The 16,934-nt window shown below is 61.1% G+C and overlaps 2 protein-coding genes across 2 annotated transcripts; one reads left to right on the forward strand and one right to left on the reverse strand.

Moving 5' to 3' along the window:
- Nucleotides 1-1,593: 1,593 nt before the first annotated feature.
- Nucleotides 1,594-8,521, forward strand: FKBP10 (FKBP prolyl isomerase 10). The gene is made up of 10 exons (XM_052785521.1): nt 1,594-1,885; nt 3,534-3,679; nt 4,008-4,197; nt 4,507-4,652; nt 4,762-4,951; nt 5,233-5,378; nt 5,714-5,903; nt 6,305-6,447; nt 6,630-6,793; nt 7,133-8,521. The coding sequence occupies exons 1-10, from the start codon at nt 1,692-1,694 to the stop codon at nt 7,316-7,318; spliced, it is 1,695 nt and encodes a 564-aa protein (XP_052641481.1). The 5' UTR covers nt 1,594-1,691; the 3' UTR covers nt 7,319-8,521.
- Nucleotides 8,522-8,888: 367 nt separating this feature from the next.
- Nucleotides 8,889-15,728, reverse strand: NT5C3B (5'-nucleotidase, cytosolic IIIB). The gene is given in 10 exon segments (XM_052785538.1): nt 8,889-10,268; nt 10,270-10,323; nt 10,659-10,859; nt 11,901-12,063; nt 13,148-13,237; nt 13,419-13,504; nt 13,994-14,040; nt 14,529-14,598; nt 15,202-15,300; nt 15,655-15,728. Coding segments are annotated over 10 exon segments (870 nt in total). The 5' UTR covers nt 15,658-15,728; the 3' UTR covers nt 8,889-10,211.
- Nucleotides 15,729-16,934: the final 1,206 nt, after the last annotated feature.

Here is a 16,934-nt window from a genome sequence, read left to right on the forward strand (position 1 = left end):
GGCTCTGCGCGGCTGGCGCAGCGCCCGCGGGGTGCGCTCGGGGGGGGCGCGGTGCGCGGTGCTGCGCACCCCTGCGCGCTCCTGCGCGCTCCGCGGTGCGCTCGCGTGTGGGTGGGTGCGTGGGTGCGCGGGGCTGCGCTCTCCCCGCCGCGGGCTCGGTGCCCCAGCTTGCGGGGAGTCACCCCGCGCTCTCGGGGGGGGCCCCGCGCTGCGGGCTCCGAAGGATGCGCTCGGGGGCTGCGCGGCCCCGGGGATGTGCTCGGCGCTGCACGCTGCAGAGCGGGGAGGGTGGGGATGGGGAGGGGGGTGGGGGTGCACCCTGTGCCGCAGCCCCGGGGAGCGCAGCCTGTGCCACACTGCGCTGCCCTGGGGCCGCTGGCCAGACCCTCCATCCCGCCTGTGCCCGGAGCTGCTCTTGCTGCCGGCTGGTGCCAAGCTGGAGGCCGCACACCCTGCGCCGTGCCAGATCCCAGGCCTCAGGGCTGCACCGCGCCAGGCCTCGGCACGGCCACGCTGGCCCCAGCCCAAGCCCAGCGCTTTGTTGCTGGCTGGACAGTGGTGCTGAGGGATGTCACAGCGCAGGGCAGGAGCCAGGGCACTGCTGAGGTTTCTTCTTGCGGAGCAGAGGCCGTTAGCAGTGCCCAGCACCTCCCTGCAGACAAGCAGCTCGGTAGCTCGCAGGCTGGGATGCCATCGCCCCAAAGTAAGTGCTCACTTGCCCCAGAGTCAGGCCCTGACCCCACAGTGCCATGGGAAGAGCCCCGAGTCCCCCCAAGCTACTCTGAGAGGTGCTGAGGTTGCTCAGCCCCGGCACGGTGTGTTGGGGAGCTGCAGAGCACCCCGGGTCCGGGCTTGAGGGAGCAGATAGCGCTTTGCTTGGGCTTTTGCTCTCACCAGTAGCACTGTGCCTCAGAGAAGCCCGGTTTCAGTTTGGGGTTACGGCCTGTCGTATCTCCCACCCGGGACTTGCCAAGGGCTCTCACCGCGGTGCCTGTCTCTTGCCGACGGGTTTGGGGGAGCAGGGATGCGTGGGCAACACGTACGTGTACATTTAGTGCCGTTCCCATTTGTGTAAGACCGTTAGAGGGGTAGTTTCACATTGTTAATCATTGCCTTTCAGTAGAAGATCTGTCAGCAGCAGACTGAAGAGCAGTAAATGTTATTAAAACGCCTAATTCCTTGTATTTACTCTGCCGAGCTGCTGGGGGCTGGGTAGCAGCATCCTGGGCCGCGGGAGCGATAACCGGGCCGCGGCAGGAGCGCAGCCAGCGCTAGGACCCGGGGCGAGCGGGGCCGGGATGGGACCTCCAGCTGCACAAACTTGCTTCCAAATAGCTCCCTTCGGCTTTTTCCTTCGCAGAAGGAACTGCCCAGAAAAAAAAAAAAAAAAAAAAAGAAATTGGGGGAAGGGAAAAAAAAAAAAAGCAACCCTCCCGACGTGGAGCTTTGATGCTGCGGCTTCTCCCGCCGGGCCCCGCTGCCGCCGCCGGGAGAGAACTTGCCCCGGCGATGCCGCGGGGCGACTGGCGGTGGGAGCGGGGCGGGCGCGCCAGGCCCGGGGTACACGTGTACAGAAATTCCAGCTCGGCCGGGGCTGGGCCCGCATCCCACGGGAAGGGGCGGCCGGGCCGGCCCCGCCGCTCCGCCTTCCCCCCGCCGAGCCTTTCCGCCGGCCGCAGCCTCCCAGCGCCATGTCCCCGGGCTGCCTCGTCCTCCTCCTGAGCATCCTGGGGGCCCTGGGGCTGGGCGACCCCGGCCCCCTGGAAGACGTGGTGATAGACAGATACTATGTCCCCAAAATCTGCCTGCGGGAAGTCCAGATGGGGGATTTCATTCGCTACCACTACAATGGGACCTTTAAAGATGGCAAAAAGTTTGACTCCAGGTATAGCCCTCGGCTCTTTACCGAATGCATGCGGCCCCGGCCAGCCGTGTGCTGCGGGGGGGTCCCTGCATGCCTTCCTCCCCAGCCCCCGTGCGTGTCCCCCCGTCGCACCCCCAAGGGCCGGGGGGGCAGCGAGGCGAGGAGCCCCAGGAGGGCTTTCGGCGGGCGCCGGGGGCGAGGACGGGGGGGCCCCGGGAGCCCCGTACACGTGTCAGCCCCGGGGGCCCCGGCGTGGCCCCGAGCGAGCCGCCGAGCGCAGCCCCCCCCCCGCCCGGGGCTGCAGCCCCTGCCCGGGCAGCCGCGCTGCCGCCCTGGGGGGTTGCAGCAGCCCCCCACCCCGGGGAGCCTGCAGAGCCCTCAGCTCCGGGGCACGGGGAAGCCCGTCTCGGGCACGGACAGGATTTGGCCCGAAGTGAGACGTTTTGCACTCAAGAACATGTATGTGCATGTGCTGCACAGGCAGGGAAAACACTTAAAGCACTTTGAAACGTGGCAGCGGCGAAACCCGTCCATTACCAAAAAGGCTTCGCGCTGGCCGGGCATGGTTTTGCTCGGCCCCTGCATCCATCCTGCTCCGCTCACGCTGGCTATAAATGAGTGTTTCTGTTGGTGCGGTCCCTGATTTGCACCGCCGTGAGCAGGGGGGAGAATCAGGGATGCAGCAAAGGGACAGAAACAAAGTGGGCTGTGCTGGGGCTCAGCCCCACGTAGGAACAAAAACTTTCCAGATGGGCGTTTTTCAGAGCCCTGGAAAGCAAAAGGATTCTGCTCCGCTTAAATGGGTCTGATCTTTCTTGCGAGCATGACTGGGGGAGAAAATAAATGAGCCGTCCGCTGCCCCTGCTGCTGCTGCTGCACACCCCAAATGCAGTGGGAGCCTGGGGACGTTTGCCGCTAAAATAATTCCTTGTCCTGAGGACTGCAGTGTGCTGCCAGGAGAAAGCATCAGCTGCACATTAGAGGGGACAAAGGATTTAAATTTATCTGAAATGGCCCCAGTTGCTTCTTGGAGTATTTTAAGATTTAAAAATAAAAACAAATTTGCAGTTTAAAAATGAGGCCTGGGACGTCTTCTTTCCTCCTCACTGCATAAAGCTCCAAATGTGCCATATGCAAAACGATTTGGAAGCAGCAGAAAGCCCGGGAGCTGCCGGTCTCCAGCCCAGCTCACCCGGTGAAATCTGGGGCTGGTGTTGATGGGTTCGGTCCCAACTGAAAGCATCACCTGCCCCCTTTGCACCCAGAGGGCCCGATCCACATGCCCCTGCCTCCAGGGCGCTGGGCATGCAGGGTCAGGCCAGAGCCCTGACTGGTGCTGTGGGAGGCAGCTCCACCCCAGGCAGTGCAGGATTGATCCTGTCAGGATCAATGTTTTTGAGCTGTGGGCTCTGCCTGCAGCACAGAGACCCGCTGGCTGCAGTGGGTTACCTGCACGCCCGGGGAGGGGGCAGCCCCATCCCTCGGCTCTGCCACCGTGGCAGGCAGGCACCCAGGAGCCCCGCACCATCCCTTGGAGTTCGCAGGGTTCGTGGTTTGTCTCTGGATGCTCTCCAAGCCCTCGGCGCTGGCATTGAGCACCGCCAGCACCAGCAGCTTTGAGGGCTTCGCCCTTTGCCGCACCGCTGATGGGTCTGTCCCTTCACCCCAGCTACGACCGAGGGGCCACGGTGGCCGGCGTGGTGGGCGTCGGGCGGCTGATCACCGGCATGGACCGGGGGCTGCAGGGCATGTGCGTGAATGAGCGGCGTCACCTCATCGTCCCCCCCCACCTGGGCTACGGCAGCATTGGCGTGGGTAAGGGGCCGTGGCACGGCGGGGGGACGGAGGGAGCAAACCCCCCGGGGCTGGCATTAGCGGGGACAGAGGTCCAGTGCCCGACTGGCGGGTGCTGGCAAAGGGCGGCTCCATTGCCAGGGCAAGTGGTGCCTGAGCAAGGCTTCCCCAGGAGTGAAGGGTCCCGCCACCCCCAGGGCTCTGCTGCTTTCCCAGGGGCTGGCACGTGTGGCCAGCAGCCCCAGGCAGCCGCAGGTTCGGGAGGGATTTAGGGGACAGAGCCCTTGGCTTGCCTGGTCCCCGTGCCCGTCCCAGCTAAGGCGCCCTGTCCTCGCTGCCGCCCCTTTAGCGGGGCTGATCCCCCCAGACGCCACCTTGTACTTCGACGTCGTGATGCTGGATATCTGGAACAAGAACGACAAGCTGCAGATCACCACCCTGTCCAAACCGGAGCACTGCAACCGCACGGTGGAGAACTCGGACTTCGTGCGGTACCACTACAATGGCACGCTGCTGGACGGCACTCCCTTCGACTCCAGGTACGGGGGCACCAGCACTGGGATGCACCCTCACCTCGGGGCACGGGGCACTGGAGCTTGGATGCACCCTCCGCCTTGGGGCTGGGGGCACCGGGGGTGGCAGGGACCAGGGGACACTGGCCTGGGGCAGGACGTGGGGGCCCGTGCTGCACCCCAGTCAGAGCAGCCTCCCCTGTGCTCTCCCTCCCCACACCCCGGCAGGGCCGGTGCAGCTCCGTGACCCCCAAACCAGCCTCCCACACGGCACCGCTCAGGCCGGGGGAGCTGGCGTGGCCCCGGAGCCGTCCCCTGCTCATTCCTCCCCACCAGCTACAGCAAGGACAGCACCTATGACACCTACGTGGGCGCCGGCTGGCTGATCAAGGGCATGGACCAGGGGCTGCTGGGCATGTGCGCCGGGGAGAAGAGGAGCATCATCATCCCCCCGTTCCTTGCATACGGGGAGAAGGGCTATGGTGAGTCAGGCATCACCCCATCACGCCCGGCCCCTTCCCTCCCGGCTTTACGCAGAGCTCCCCACGGTGCATCAGCCCTTGTCCGGGCTGACCTGTGTCCCCTCCCCAGGGACCGTGATCCCACCGCAGGCGTCGCTGGTGTTCAGCGTGCTGCTGGTAGACTTCCACAACCCTAAGGACGGCATCTTCCTGGAGCACCTGGAGGTGCCGGAGTCCTGCAAGCGCAGGGCTGTGATCGGGGACTTTGTCCGCTACCACTACAACGGCACGCTCATGGACGGGACGCTCTTCGACTCCAGGTGCGGGGGGGAAGCGGCCGAGTGGGGAGAGCCCCCAGTGTCCTCTCCCGCCCCATGCTCAGCAGCCGGGAGGGGAGGTGGAGGAGAGGGCGATAACGGACATGAAATAGGCTAAAAACCACAATACCCGTTTGCTGCATCCCTAGGAGCAAGGTTTGGCTCCAGGGGGAGCAGGGCAGAGGCTGGGAGAAGGGGTGCGGGTTGGGGTGCAGGGGTGGGTGGGGGGAATTGACGGGCCAGGCTCTCCTGCATGATGATGCCGGGGGCTTCTCTTGCTGCAGCTACTCCCGCAATCACACCTACAACACCTACATCGGGAAGGGCTACATCATCCCCGGCATGGACCAGGGCCTGCAAGGGGTCTGCATGGGAGAGAGGCGCCGGGTCATCATCCCCCCACACCTGGCCTATGGGGAGAATGGAACAGGTAAAGGGCAGCCCCACAGGGGTCCGGCACGCCTGCACAGCGCAGCCCTGGGCTGTGGCATCCCCTCCTCCAGCCCTGTGCACCGGCACACTGCAGGTCTGACATAGGGAAAGCGCTGGCCAAGCGGGGGCCAGCTCCTCACCCTGGGGGCCACCACCACCCCCAGGGCTTTGGGTGTTGCGGGGGGGCACTGTGGGCAGGGGAACGGCTGACGCCGACACATGCAGAGGCAGGGCTCCGAGGGATGGACATGTCATGGGGCATGGGAAGAAGCAGGGAAAGGCTTTACCCGGCCCCACAGCGCTCCAGCAGCTCTCCTCCTCCTCCTCTTCCAGGGAACAAAATTCCTGGCTCAGCCGTGCTCGTCTTTGACGTCCACATCATCGACTTCCACAACCCCGCGGACCCGGTGGAGATCGAGACCGTGTACCGTCCTGAGGGCTGCAACGTCACCACCCGTGACAGAGACTTCATCCGCTACCACTACAACTGCTCCTTGCTGGATGGCACCAAGCTCTTCTCCTCGTGCGTGCTTGCTCGCTTGCGGGCTGCCCTGAGCTCACCTTTCCTTCACGGGGCCAAATCCTGGCAGGCGCCGAGCTGGGGAGCAGACGGGCACCGCAGCAGCGCTGGGACCATCAGCTCTTTGCAGCGGGCAGCACCAGAGCGTCGGCCGCCTGGCAGCAGGGATTGTGCAGCAGGGTGGAGGGTGCAGGATTTGGGGGCACGGCGGGACGGACGGTGCAGGGCTTTGGGGTGTGGTGGCGCGGAGGGTGTGGAACTTCAGGGCATGGCAGGACGGAGGGTGTGGGGTTTTGGGGCACGGCGGGATGGAAGGCACGGGATTTCAGGGCATGGCGGGGCTGCCCGCTGGGTCCGAGGAGCTTTCTCAGCCATCGGTGTGGTCATCTCTGTGCCTCCTGCAGCCACGACTACGAGAAGCCCCAGGAGGTGACTCTGGGGGCCAACAAGGTGATCGAGGGCCTGAACACCGGCCTCCTCAACATGTGCGCGGGGGAGAAGCGGGTGCTCATCATCCCCCCTCACCTGGGCCACGGCGAGAGCGGAGGTAGGGGAGCGGCGTGCGGCTGCCCGTGCAATGCAAACGGGGGGTGCTGCCTTGCTGAACCGCTGCTGGGCTCCTTCACCCCCCCCCTCACCCTGGCTGGGGGCTGGGAGGCTTTTGCCCATCAGAGCCCAGTGCTTTGCCGGGCTTCCCAGCGGTGCAACAGCCTTCGCTTGTTTTTCCAGCCCGGGGGGTGCCAGGCAGCGCCGTGCTCCGCTTCGAGGTGGAGCTGATCTCCATGGAGGAGGGGGTTCCCGAGGGATACCTCTTCATCTGGCACGGGGACCCGCCGGCGAGCCTCTACGAGCAAATGGACCTGAACAAGGACGGGGAGATCCCCGCTGACGAGGTGAGCGAGGGCCCCGAGCACCGCCAGACTGCGGGTTTATGGGGTCCAGGATGAAATGGGGGTGCAGGGAACCCCACCCCGGGGAGCAGCACCCCAAGGGCACTGCTGTCCCCGGGCGTTCAGGAGCCTGAAGAGCTGTGCAAGAAAACCACCCCAGCCCAGAGCATCGCTGCTGGGTGCGGGCAGGGACACCGAGGGCAGCCCGTGCCCGTGTCCCTGCCCCATCCTTGCTGCCTGGCTGCTGCCCTCAGCGTGGGCTGTGGTGCTCCCGGCCGTGCCCCGTGCTGGCTGCGTGGAGCAAAGCGGCATCTCTCTCTCTCTCCCCTCTCCCCGCTGCAGTTCTCTACCTTCATCAAGACCCAGGTGGCAGAAGGGAAAGGCCGCCTCATGCCCAGCTCCGACCCAGAGAAAGTCATCGCCGACATGTTCAGGAACCAGGACCGCAACCAGGACGGGAAGATCACCTCCGAGGAGCTGAAGCTGAAGTCGGATGAGGACCAGGAGAAGATCCACGAGGAGCTCTGAGGAGCGGACCCCGCTCTCCCCTGGAGACAGGACTCGTCCTGGCCATGCCATGGCCGGTCTCCCCTACCGGCTGCCCCGGGAATCTGCCCCTGCCCCTCCCCAGCCCTGCAGGGGGGCATATTTTGATTTTTTTCCCCCCTATTATTTAACTGAGGGTTTTTTGACGTGTTCCTCCTGGGCAGGAAAACTTGCCAACCCCCAGCTAATAAACCCAGGCAAGAAGGTGGGAAACACCCACGTTCTTGGGAGTCTCGATAGCCCACGGGGACGGCAGCGCCCGTGTTGCCACGCGCTGCCCGTCCCCCCCCCGGCTCTGCAGACGATACCTCTGCCGTGGAGCGGGACCGAGGATGCCAGGGCCAGACCCTGGAGCCCTGCCCTGCCCCGCTCTGCTGCCGAACCCCGCTTCAACCCCCTGCTCTCAGCTCCCCACGGAAGGGCCGGGGCAGCAGCGTCCCCTCCCCAAGCCCCCGCGTCCTCAGCCAGCGACTGCACGTCCCGCTCCAGCCTCTTCGCCTGCCCGTGCTGCCTCCTGGGGCAGGCAGGCAGGAGGGGGGGCTTCCCCCCCACTTCCACCGCAGCATTTTGTAGTTTAGGGTTGGGGGTTGTTTTTTTTTTTATATACACATATAAAATTCTTTAGAGAGGAGAAATAAAGAGAAGGCTTTCGCGCCGGTCCCTGATGCTGGCCCAGCCTCTTGCTCCCAGCTGCCATCTTCCCCAGGAGGAAAGGCTGGAGGGGGCTCAGGTTGCCAGGGAGAAACCCCGATACCCCACAGGCATCCACCGTTCCAGAAAACCTGCCCCCCCCCCCCCCGCCCCAAGCCAGCAGAGATGGGACCTGGCAAACCCCTTGTCAGCTGAAAGAAGGAAAACGGAAAACATCTCCCACTCAAGCCCTCAGGGAGCAGCATCGTCCCCATCCGCGTCCTCCCTGCCCCGCAGCGACAGCCCTCAGTGATTGAGAAAAATCAGCCCAATTTTATTTTGATGCCTAAAGGCAGCTAATTAACTTGGCACTCTCAGGTTTGCCAGTTGTGACCAGCACGGTCCATCACCTCCCACCAGCTCTAAAAGCTTTCGCACAGTGTGTCTTGTAGACAGAGGTAAAAGAAATTCGAGAACAGAACAGTGCAAAGGGCCAGAGCAAACCCCTCAAACGATGACTTCTACCTTGCACCAAATAAATAATTTCTACTGGTTTCCAAGGAGTTTGCCTCTGCGTCAGCTTACTTTGCCATTAAACATCCCTGCGTGTCCGGGCAGCGGCGCAGAGCCTCACCTCACCCGTCCCTGGGAGCGCGGTGCCCGGGGGGATTTCAGGCTCCAGCACCTGCTGGGTCGAGCAGGAGAGAGAGAAACCAAAACTCAGCTCCTGGGATCCTCCAGCAAAGATGGGTTGTGCTTCAGCTCCAGCTCGGAGTGCCCGGTGATGGCCGGCGGGCTCCAGCAGGGATGGGATGACCTGGAGCTGGGCTGCGGAGATGCAGCTGCCAGCACCGGCCCTGGGGAGGAGAGCGGCTCCAGCCGCAGCTCCTCGGCGCTGGGTACAAACCACCCGTGGCCTGGCTTTAGCCAACGTTTTTATTTCAACAAGGAGAATGGAGCCTGCACTTTCAGAAGTCACATTTACTCGTCCCGCAACGTGGAGGGCAGCAAGGGCTGAACCCGGAGCGGCCCAGAGCTCACGAGCCAGAGCTGCCCCATCCAAAGGCGGCAGGGCAGGGGCTGCCAACCTGTACTGGGCCACATCGCAACAAAAACAGCCCCCGAAGAGCCGTATCGGAGCTCACCCTGCACCAGCACAGGCTCCTGCCGCCATCAGAGTGGGCAGCAGGACGGGACGTGAAAGCAGTTTCCCACATTATGGTCCGAATTTGCCCCTTGCTGAATCAGAGCTGTCACAGCTTTACTTTTTATGTTACCAGACATTACACAGAAATAAGAGGGTTTTTTTCTATTGCTGATCTGAGAGCCCAAGATCAGCCTAGAAGTTTAGGACAGAAACATGGTTAGCTAAAATATTCCTTAAAAAGCAAAATACTGCTGTTGGCCTCTCCTTCCCCATCCACACCCATGAGCTGCAGACACGCTGCTCCAAGCACCCAGCCTGCTGCTGCCACTGCCACCCAAACCCTCCCAGCCCAACCCACGGCAGACAAACGTACGTCTTGCTTTGCGCAGCAGCATCAGACGAGCTCCATGGGCCTGCAGGGATGACTGGAAAAGCCTTTTTTTTTTTTTTTTTTTTTTTTTTTTTACAGCAGGAGCCGTAATGGAGCAAGAGGGGCAGCAGGGCTGGGGCAGGGGGGCCAGGGAGCTGCAGGGTTTCCACGGGGGATAGCAGAGCTGGGCGATGCTAACGCCTGGCAGGGCCACGCCAGCCCACCGGCGGGCGGCACCAGCGGAGCTCAGCCCGGGCACTTTGAAGCCCACAGAAAACAGGACAAGAGAGAGACTTGTTTTCTTAGACAGGAACACAGTAAAACTAACCAGCTTCCATCTAAATGGGTCTGTCCTCAAGCCACAGCAAACGATCTCCATTTCCGCACTCGGCTGCTGAAGCAAGTGCAGAACATCTCTGCCTGAAACATTAAATGGTTTGTTGTGGCCTCAGACGGTGGCGGGGACGAATTCTGAGTGGGAAGCAGCAGAGCTGGGTGCAGGTGGGGTAAAGGGAGTGGAGAAGCTTCCTCCATCTCACCCCTCCTGCTCCAGGGCTGACCGAAGTGGGTTACTGAGGTCGGGATGTGTACAACACACACGAGCCAGGGCAGGGACCCTGCCCAGCATCAGAATGGAGTCCAGCAGGTACCAGATCTACTCCAGCTTTGTCACACTCGCTGCCTAGGTGTGTGCTGAGGAGCCAGAGCTGGGACACTGCCTTCCCAGCTCATGTCTCAGTAAGGATGTACCGGAGAATCCCGTTGACCACATCCAGCGTCTCATCGCTTCTCCAGCACAATGTCGTAGGCATCCAGGTACTTCCCCCTCCGCTCTTCCACCTGCAGCATGGGCACCGGGACAGGTTGGGGAGGAGAGGGCCACAGAGAGAGGAGAGGACTGTAAACACCAGCAGCTGAGAATGAAGATGCTGCACCCACAGCCCTTGCATTTCTTGATGCTACCGAAAAGAGGGGTCAATAACCACCCCGACAATGCCCCAGGTGCACCAGGAGCTCAGCAGACACCCCCCAGCTCCCTCTGCACACCCCACGGGAACTCGTATGAATCTCTTGCAGCTCCTGAATCACTTGGGCCTGCCCCTCTCTGCCGCCCCTCAGGCTTTGCACCTGGGGAAGGCTGGCAGGGAAGCAAGACGACTGCCCCTCACACCCACCTTGTCATTGAGAAAGCCAATCTTGAGGATGTTCTCCACACTGGGAACACCGTCTGCCATCGTCAGATCACCCATGGAGTCCCCCAGCAAGATGATGCTCGTCCTAGTGCTCAGCTGCTGGAAATACTCTGTACCCTGCAGGATGCTGTTGTTCTTGTTGTAGGTGTGGATGAGAGGTCCCTTGAAACGCTTGAGGATTCCCTGTGCAAACAGGACAGACAAATTGATGCCACAGCAATCCCTCCACTGTGCCGCAGCCTCAGTACACTTTTCTGGAATGGGCAAACGGGGTGGGGGATGCTCACAGGGCACCAGCTCTCGTATCAGAGAGACCCCCAAGGAGTCTGGGAACCCAGCAGCCACGACACACCCAGAGACAGTCCCAGGAGTCCCCTTTTGCAGGGCAAGCCCTTCTCAGATGGTGAGAACAAACCCAAAGGATGGAGATCCTGGAGACCTTGGTTGGGGCTCTGCGCTGCCCTGGAGCTGGTCAGGGGCCACAGAAAGCTGCAGTCAGGGGAGCCCCAGGGCAGAGCAGAGCCCGTGCAGAAGGCAGGACTGTCACGGTGTCCCATGTTTCCCCCTGAGGACTGCCTGTCCCAGCGTACCACCCGTGGGAACAGAGGGCTTCACTGTAAGAGAAGTGCAATTTTCTAATGTGCATTGGGACTTTTCAGGCTTTAGTACATCAACAAAAGCCTTCCAAGCTGCTTTAAAGGACATCTGGCCTTCAGATCAGGAGAGACCTCTGTGGTCAGTTAACTCCATCCTCACCCTGCACCAGAACAGAGCACACAGTGCTGGACAGTGCCCTCTCTGCCACCAAAAAGCAAGTTTGAAAGGCAAGGAGTCCCTGAGATCATGAGCAGATGCTCAGCTGTTCCTGCACTCCTGTCTACCCACCTCATCTGTCCTCTGCTCTCACTGCTGACCCAGCTCCCGGTGAGGACAGGGGAACCTCTAACACCCCCCAGTGCTGATGTGCCGAGGGCTGCTACGGTGGCAGCAGGTCACAATCCCTGAAGGCAGAGCAAATGGGGCGGGAGGCCACGGCCAGCCTCTAGAGCCTTCCCATGACCCAGCAAAGGGTCAGCTCCATCTACAGGGATCAAATACTTAGAAATGTTAATAAGCAGCTTTTAACCTAGTGGTGTCTCTGTTAAATGTGTTGCAGCCCTCAGTTCCAGTCGAACAACTCTCCTCTCTGCAAGCTCACCACACGTGCATGATGCGGAAACTCACATTATCATCAAAGTCCATGTAGTTGGACACCACGTTGACGTTTGAGTAGAAGACGTTGGCCTGACGGATAATCTCTTCAAGGATGTCACCGACGCCAGCAGAGAAGATGAACAGGGGGACGTTGTACTTATGCAGCTGATCAAATAATTCATTGAATCCATCCCTAGAGCAGAAGTATCCATTACACAGTATTGTATTACCACCTCCCAGCTCGCAGCAAGTGCCTGGTGTACCGGGGGCTGGGAGCGCTCTCAGCCCAGCTGCGAGGCTCATATTTCTGCCCAGGACTTCCCAAACAGAAATGCACACGTGAGCTCTGCAAAATCGTGAGCTTTTTGTGACACCAGCATTTCTGTGGCACTCACTGTGCGTGCAAAGGGTGTAAAGCAGGACCCCAGACCCCTCCTGGGAGGAGTGACCTCGCAGGGAGCTGCACAGGAACACGCAGCACATGAGCGATTTGCCCAGCATCTCCTGAACGTATCCAGCTTCTCACCAGGGACACAGGGCACAGCGTGCCTGGACACACGCCCAAGAGAGCGGGTGCTGCCAGCCCTCTCAGAAACTGTACGTTAGAGATAGGCAACAGGTCGGACTCGTTGTGAGGACGATCAGACAAACATGTAACAGTCTCAGTCTGGCAGGGCACGATTTCTGTGCAGAAGGGGAACTTGGGCTCATGCAAACCCAGACATACGATACCATTTCCTCTCTGAGGCTGGCAGTTCATTCAAACCAAGGCTTCCTGAGCCAGTTTTAGGACCATTGCTGTCAAAGCCAGCTTTAACAGCAAGTTTTAGCACAACATTTTTGTGCTGTGGGTGAAATTTGATGCTGAGTCAAGGGCCTGGAAGGCCCAGAAGCTACAGTGCGCGGAGAGAAAACCTCTCCTGGAAGAGGGGACCTGCGTGCTGCCTCCCTACCCTGCCCTGCAAATGGGGAGCTCTGCCCATCACCCGTCACCTCGGCCGCTCCTTGCCAAGACTCAAGGGAGGTGGAAGCGGTTTCTGAGCAGGAGGCACTCAGCCATGAACGGAGCAGCCTGCAGCCCAGGAGCGAGCTCAGGCTGCGGCTTGTGGTGCTGACTTTCGGCTTTCTCATGGTTAGAGCTCAGCCCCAGGAAGGAAGGGAGATCTGCATCTGCCACGCTGTGGAGACTGCGTGCAGATCAGGGTGAAAGCAAGGAGACCTGCTTGCACAGTGGCAGGAGAGAAAGGGCCACAGGCAGCTGAACCCCGAGCCCGTACCTCAGCATCACGTCCGATTCTCTGACGATCTGGGCTATGTCACCCTTCTGGATCTTCTGCTGCGACAGCAGCTCATGGGCCCTGGTCCACCTAGGGAAAGGCAGCAGAGTGAGCTTCCTGGGCAGCAATCTTAAAGCAGTCAGAAGAATAACAACTAAAACTTCCCAGTATTGCCGCCAAGCCTAGAGACAGTTCAAGCCTTGTGTCTTGTAGTCCTCGGGGGCAAGAAGTTGCCGGGACAAGGTCAAGCTCATCACATGCAAGCACTCACCACTCCACCATGAGGGGACGTTTCTCTTCCAGGGTCCGGTTAGGATCGATTTCAATGGGATAGTAATAGTGCAGCAGATCTTTCAGCTGGAGCGTTGCAGAGATGGAAAAAGAACAGAGTGAACATCACGTCTAAAGAGACTGTAAATAACAAAAAAATTTTCTAAGTTCCTCCAAAGCATCACACTTCCTAACGAAAAACAAAACCATTTCACTAAGCAACTTCACTCTGAGCAAATCTGGAGATCTCAGGAGGAAGCATTAACCCTCCAGCAGCCTGGCTGACTCTCACCTTGCTTCAAATACTGCAGGTACAGATGCACACAGATACACCCTTCCTCCTCTTATCAGACCGAAAATGCCCACCGCTGAGCATGCAGATTAAATTTCCCTTTTTAGCTTCTCCTTCCACCACCATTGGCTGAAATGCAGCCTGGACACTTGCCCCACTCTCTGTCCTGGCAGCACGGCGCAGCCTGGAGAGCTGTCACATGAGCCAGTACAACCTCCTGATGATCGGTGACAGGGACAAAAAACACAAACCCAAGAAGCAGTGCCTTACAAACCAGCACCTACCTTCTTCTTGCTGTCCTCGCTGATAACACGACTGTTATCGAGGATATCTGTAAAGACAATAAAATGCCAAAGTTGTAGCCCAGAAGCATAAAAAGGCTTGCTAAAAGGGAGCTATCCTGCATCTCCAGCGCCAGCTCTTCCCAAAAATGAGCCACACGTGGCACATCAACCCGAGCACAGGCTCACCGCAAGGTCTCAACACAGCGGGTGCCACTGCAAACCCACAGCATGCACTGATCATAGGGCATTGCTCAGCTGGGAGAGAGCAGCGTCAATGCTAGCAGGCTGCAAGTATTAGAAGGAGAAGCAGCAAAGACGAGGAGACAGCTTCTGCAGCGGGCTGTGGGCTGCCCGGGGGCCAGCAGCTGCTGCTGCACGCAGCCGAGGCCTGGAGCCGCACCAAGAAAGAACAAGACGGAGCGGTCAGGCTTGGCAAAGGAGGGAGGCAGAGGATGACAGGAGCCACAGAGACCGAGAACACAAACATGGAAAACAAACAGAATTAGCAACAGTAAAAACAAGAGCTTCAACTCACTGTGCGAAGTGGGGCAGCGTCTGCCGTTGCACCCAAACCTGCTCAGCGTCATGTCGAAGTCAGAAATGACCTGGAAGTGAGAGAAGACCAAATCTGTGCATGACCCAGCACACTCTGCCTTTGCCATAGCTAGCCAAGGGTGCTGCTGCCTGCAAGATGCAAATCCAGCGCTGGCACGTCTCACGCGAGGGTGCAGACTCGCAGCAGGGCACAGCAGCAACGAACGTTGATGCTCCTGCCAGCCATGAAGCAGATGTCCTCATCTGAGACAGCCAGCACCCCTCCCACTCCAGCACTCTTATCAGCACCAAATGGCTTAATCCTGCTGACTTTTTGCTGTGGGTGGAGGGGGGGTGTTTGGGGCTTGGCTCATATTTATAGCTTGCATAACAGGGAAGGAAAAGGCCCATCCAGGGAGAGCCACCAGCATGGGCTTCGACAGGAAAAGCAGCCCAGTCCTCCCCTCTTGTCTGGGGCTTCTCTCGCTCCATCTGCAGAACGCGTGGAAGGTCCTCGCACGTGGGCTGGGAGCAGCCGGGCCAGGGCTGGGGGGGGGGCTCAGGAAGAGGGGGGGGGCAGCTGAAGACAAGGACGGAACGTGAGGGCGATGCATCCATCGCCCGCTCTCAGCTGGGCCAGCCCCACCACCGCCGGAGCCAAACAGGGCCGGTACCTGCAGCTTGTTCATCCCCTGCTCCTTGATGGCCCGGATTATCGCCATCACCCGCTCCGGCCGCTGTATGCGGACCGTGGCTTTCTCCAGCTCGGGCACCTGCGGGCAGAGACCCCCACCCCGTTCAGTGACGCCCCCGGGATCCCACGCAGCTCCCCGGGGACCGATGCCCTCCAGCCCCCGCCGTGCCCTCCATCCTGGCCGCGTTCCCCGTCGTTCCCCCCCCGCCGCCTCCAGGGCCACGCTCCCCAGCCCTGCTCCCCAAAGACCCTGCTCCCTGGGGACCCCCCTCACCCCAGCCTTTACACCCACACACACCCCAGCCCGCTGCTCCCCAGCCCGGGCTCCCGCGACCCCGCTCCCCAGCCCGGCCCACGCTCCATAGAACCCCCGGGCCCGGCTCCCGGCCCCCCCCGTCCACGCCGGCCCCGGCTCCGCAGCTCCCGCGCTCACCATCGCGTCCCGTTCCGCGCCGGGCAGGGCCGAGCCGTGCCGGGCCGAGCCGTGCCGGGGCCGCGCAGCCGCGGGGAGGAGCCGGCGCGGGGGCGGCGCCGGAGCCGGGCTGCCGGGGGGTGCCCGGGGGTGCCCGGGGGGTGCCCGGGGCCGGAGCGGGGCTGTCCGGTGGGTGCCCGGGGCCGGAGCCGGGCTGCCGGGGGGTGCCCGGGGGGTGCCCGGGGCCGGAGCCGGGCTGCCCGGGGGTGCCGGTGGGTGCCCGGGGCCGGAGCGGGGCTGCCGGAGGGTGCCCGGGGGGTGCCCGGGGCCGCCCGCTGCGCTCCGGCTGGGGCTGCGCCTCCGCCCCGCGCCCGAAGCGGATCCGGCGGGGCCGGCCGGTACCGGCGCTTGCGGTTGCGTTTCCTCTGCAACACGCTCCGAGCCGGGAAGGCGAAAGAGAAAGGAGAGATAAAGATGAAAAAAACACTAGCCAAAAAGTACTTGGCAGGGGCTGTCTTTTTGCTGTCACGCCCCCCCACCCCAGCGTTACCACGAGACTCATTTAACTTAAAAAAACTCCACACCGACAGTAACATGAAAAAGTCCAAATTGTTTTCCAGTACTGAGACCCTCGCAGAGGTGCTCCTTGGCACCCGTGTTACCTACAGACACGACAAAGCACAGAGGAAAAGCAGTTGGCCATGAGTTAAGCCACTGAGGAGTCAGGACGGGCCTCTCTGTCCCCCCGCTCTCCTCTCCTCGGGCCCCGGCGGCACCTTCCACCCCTCCAAATCAGCAGCAGATACAGCAGTGACAGAGTATTTGTGGCTTCACCGCTGACATTAGCTAGCCTGTGTCTCAGCTTCCTCCCGGTGCAAGCTGGTACAAGAGTACTTCAGAAGCAGTCGCTGCCTACATTTGGGGAGCTTTATACCCAGGCTAAATAATATTAAAAAGCTGCAGAGGAATCACAAGGCTGTTTTTGCTCAGAGCAGCCATCAACAAGGTGTAGGCACAGGGTCCAGCATAACCTGGCCTGTGGTTAAGTGAAGGCTGGGGGCAGCCATGGAGTGAGGGGGCCGGGAGGACCAGGACACCGCTGCCGGTGGAGGGGTTCGCAGCCCCGCCAGCCCAGGCACTGCTGCCACAGCTGGTGCCAGGTCCCCCCCACATCTGTGATCTCATTATGGGGCATATTCCAGAACCACCAGACACACAAGGTTTCAGAGACTATGTTGGAGGGCAAGGACAAAGCCCTGTAGCACCTCAGGGAGAAGCACCTTCCACTGCCTCAGGCTTCA

This window comes from Harpia harpyja, chromosome 4 (genome assembly GCF_026419915.1).
Source record: "Harpia harpyja isolate bHarHar1 chromosome 4, bHarHar1 primary haplotype, whole genome shotgun sequence".
Lineage (NCBI taxonomy): Eukaryota > Metazoa > Chordata > Aves > Accipitriformes > Accipitridae > Harpia > Harpia harpyja.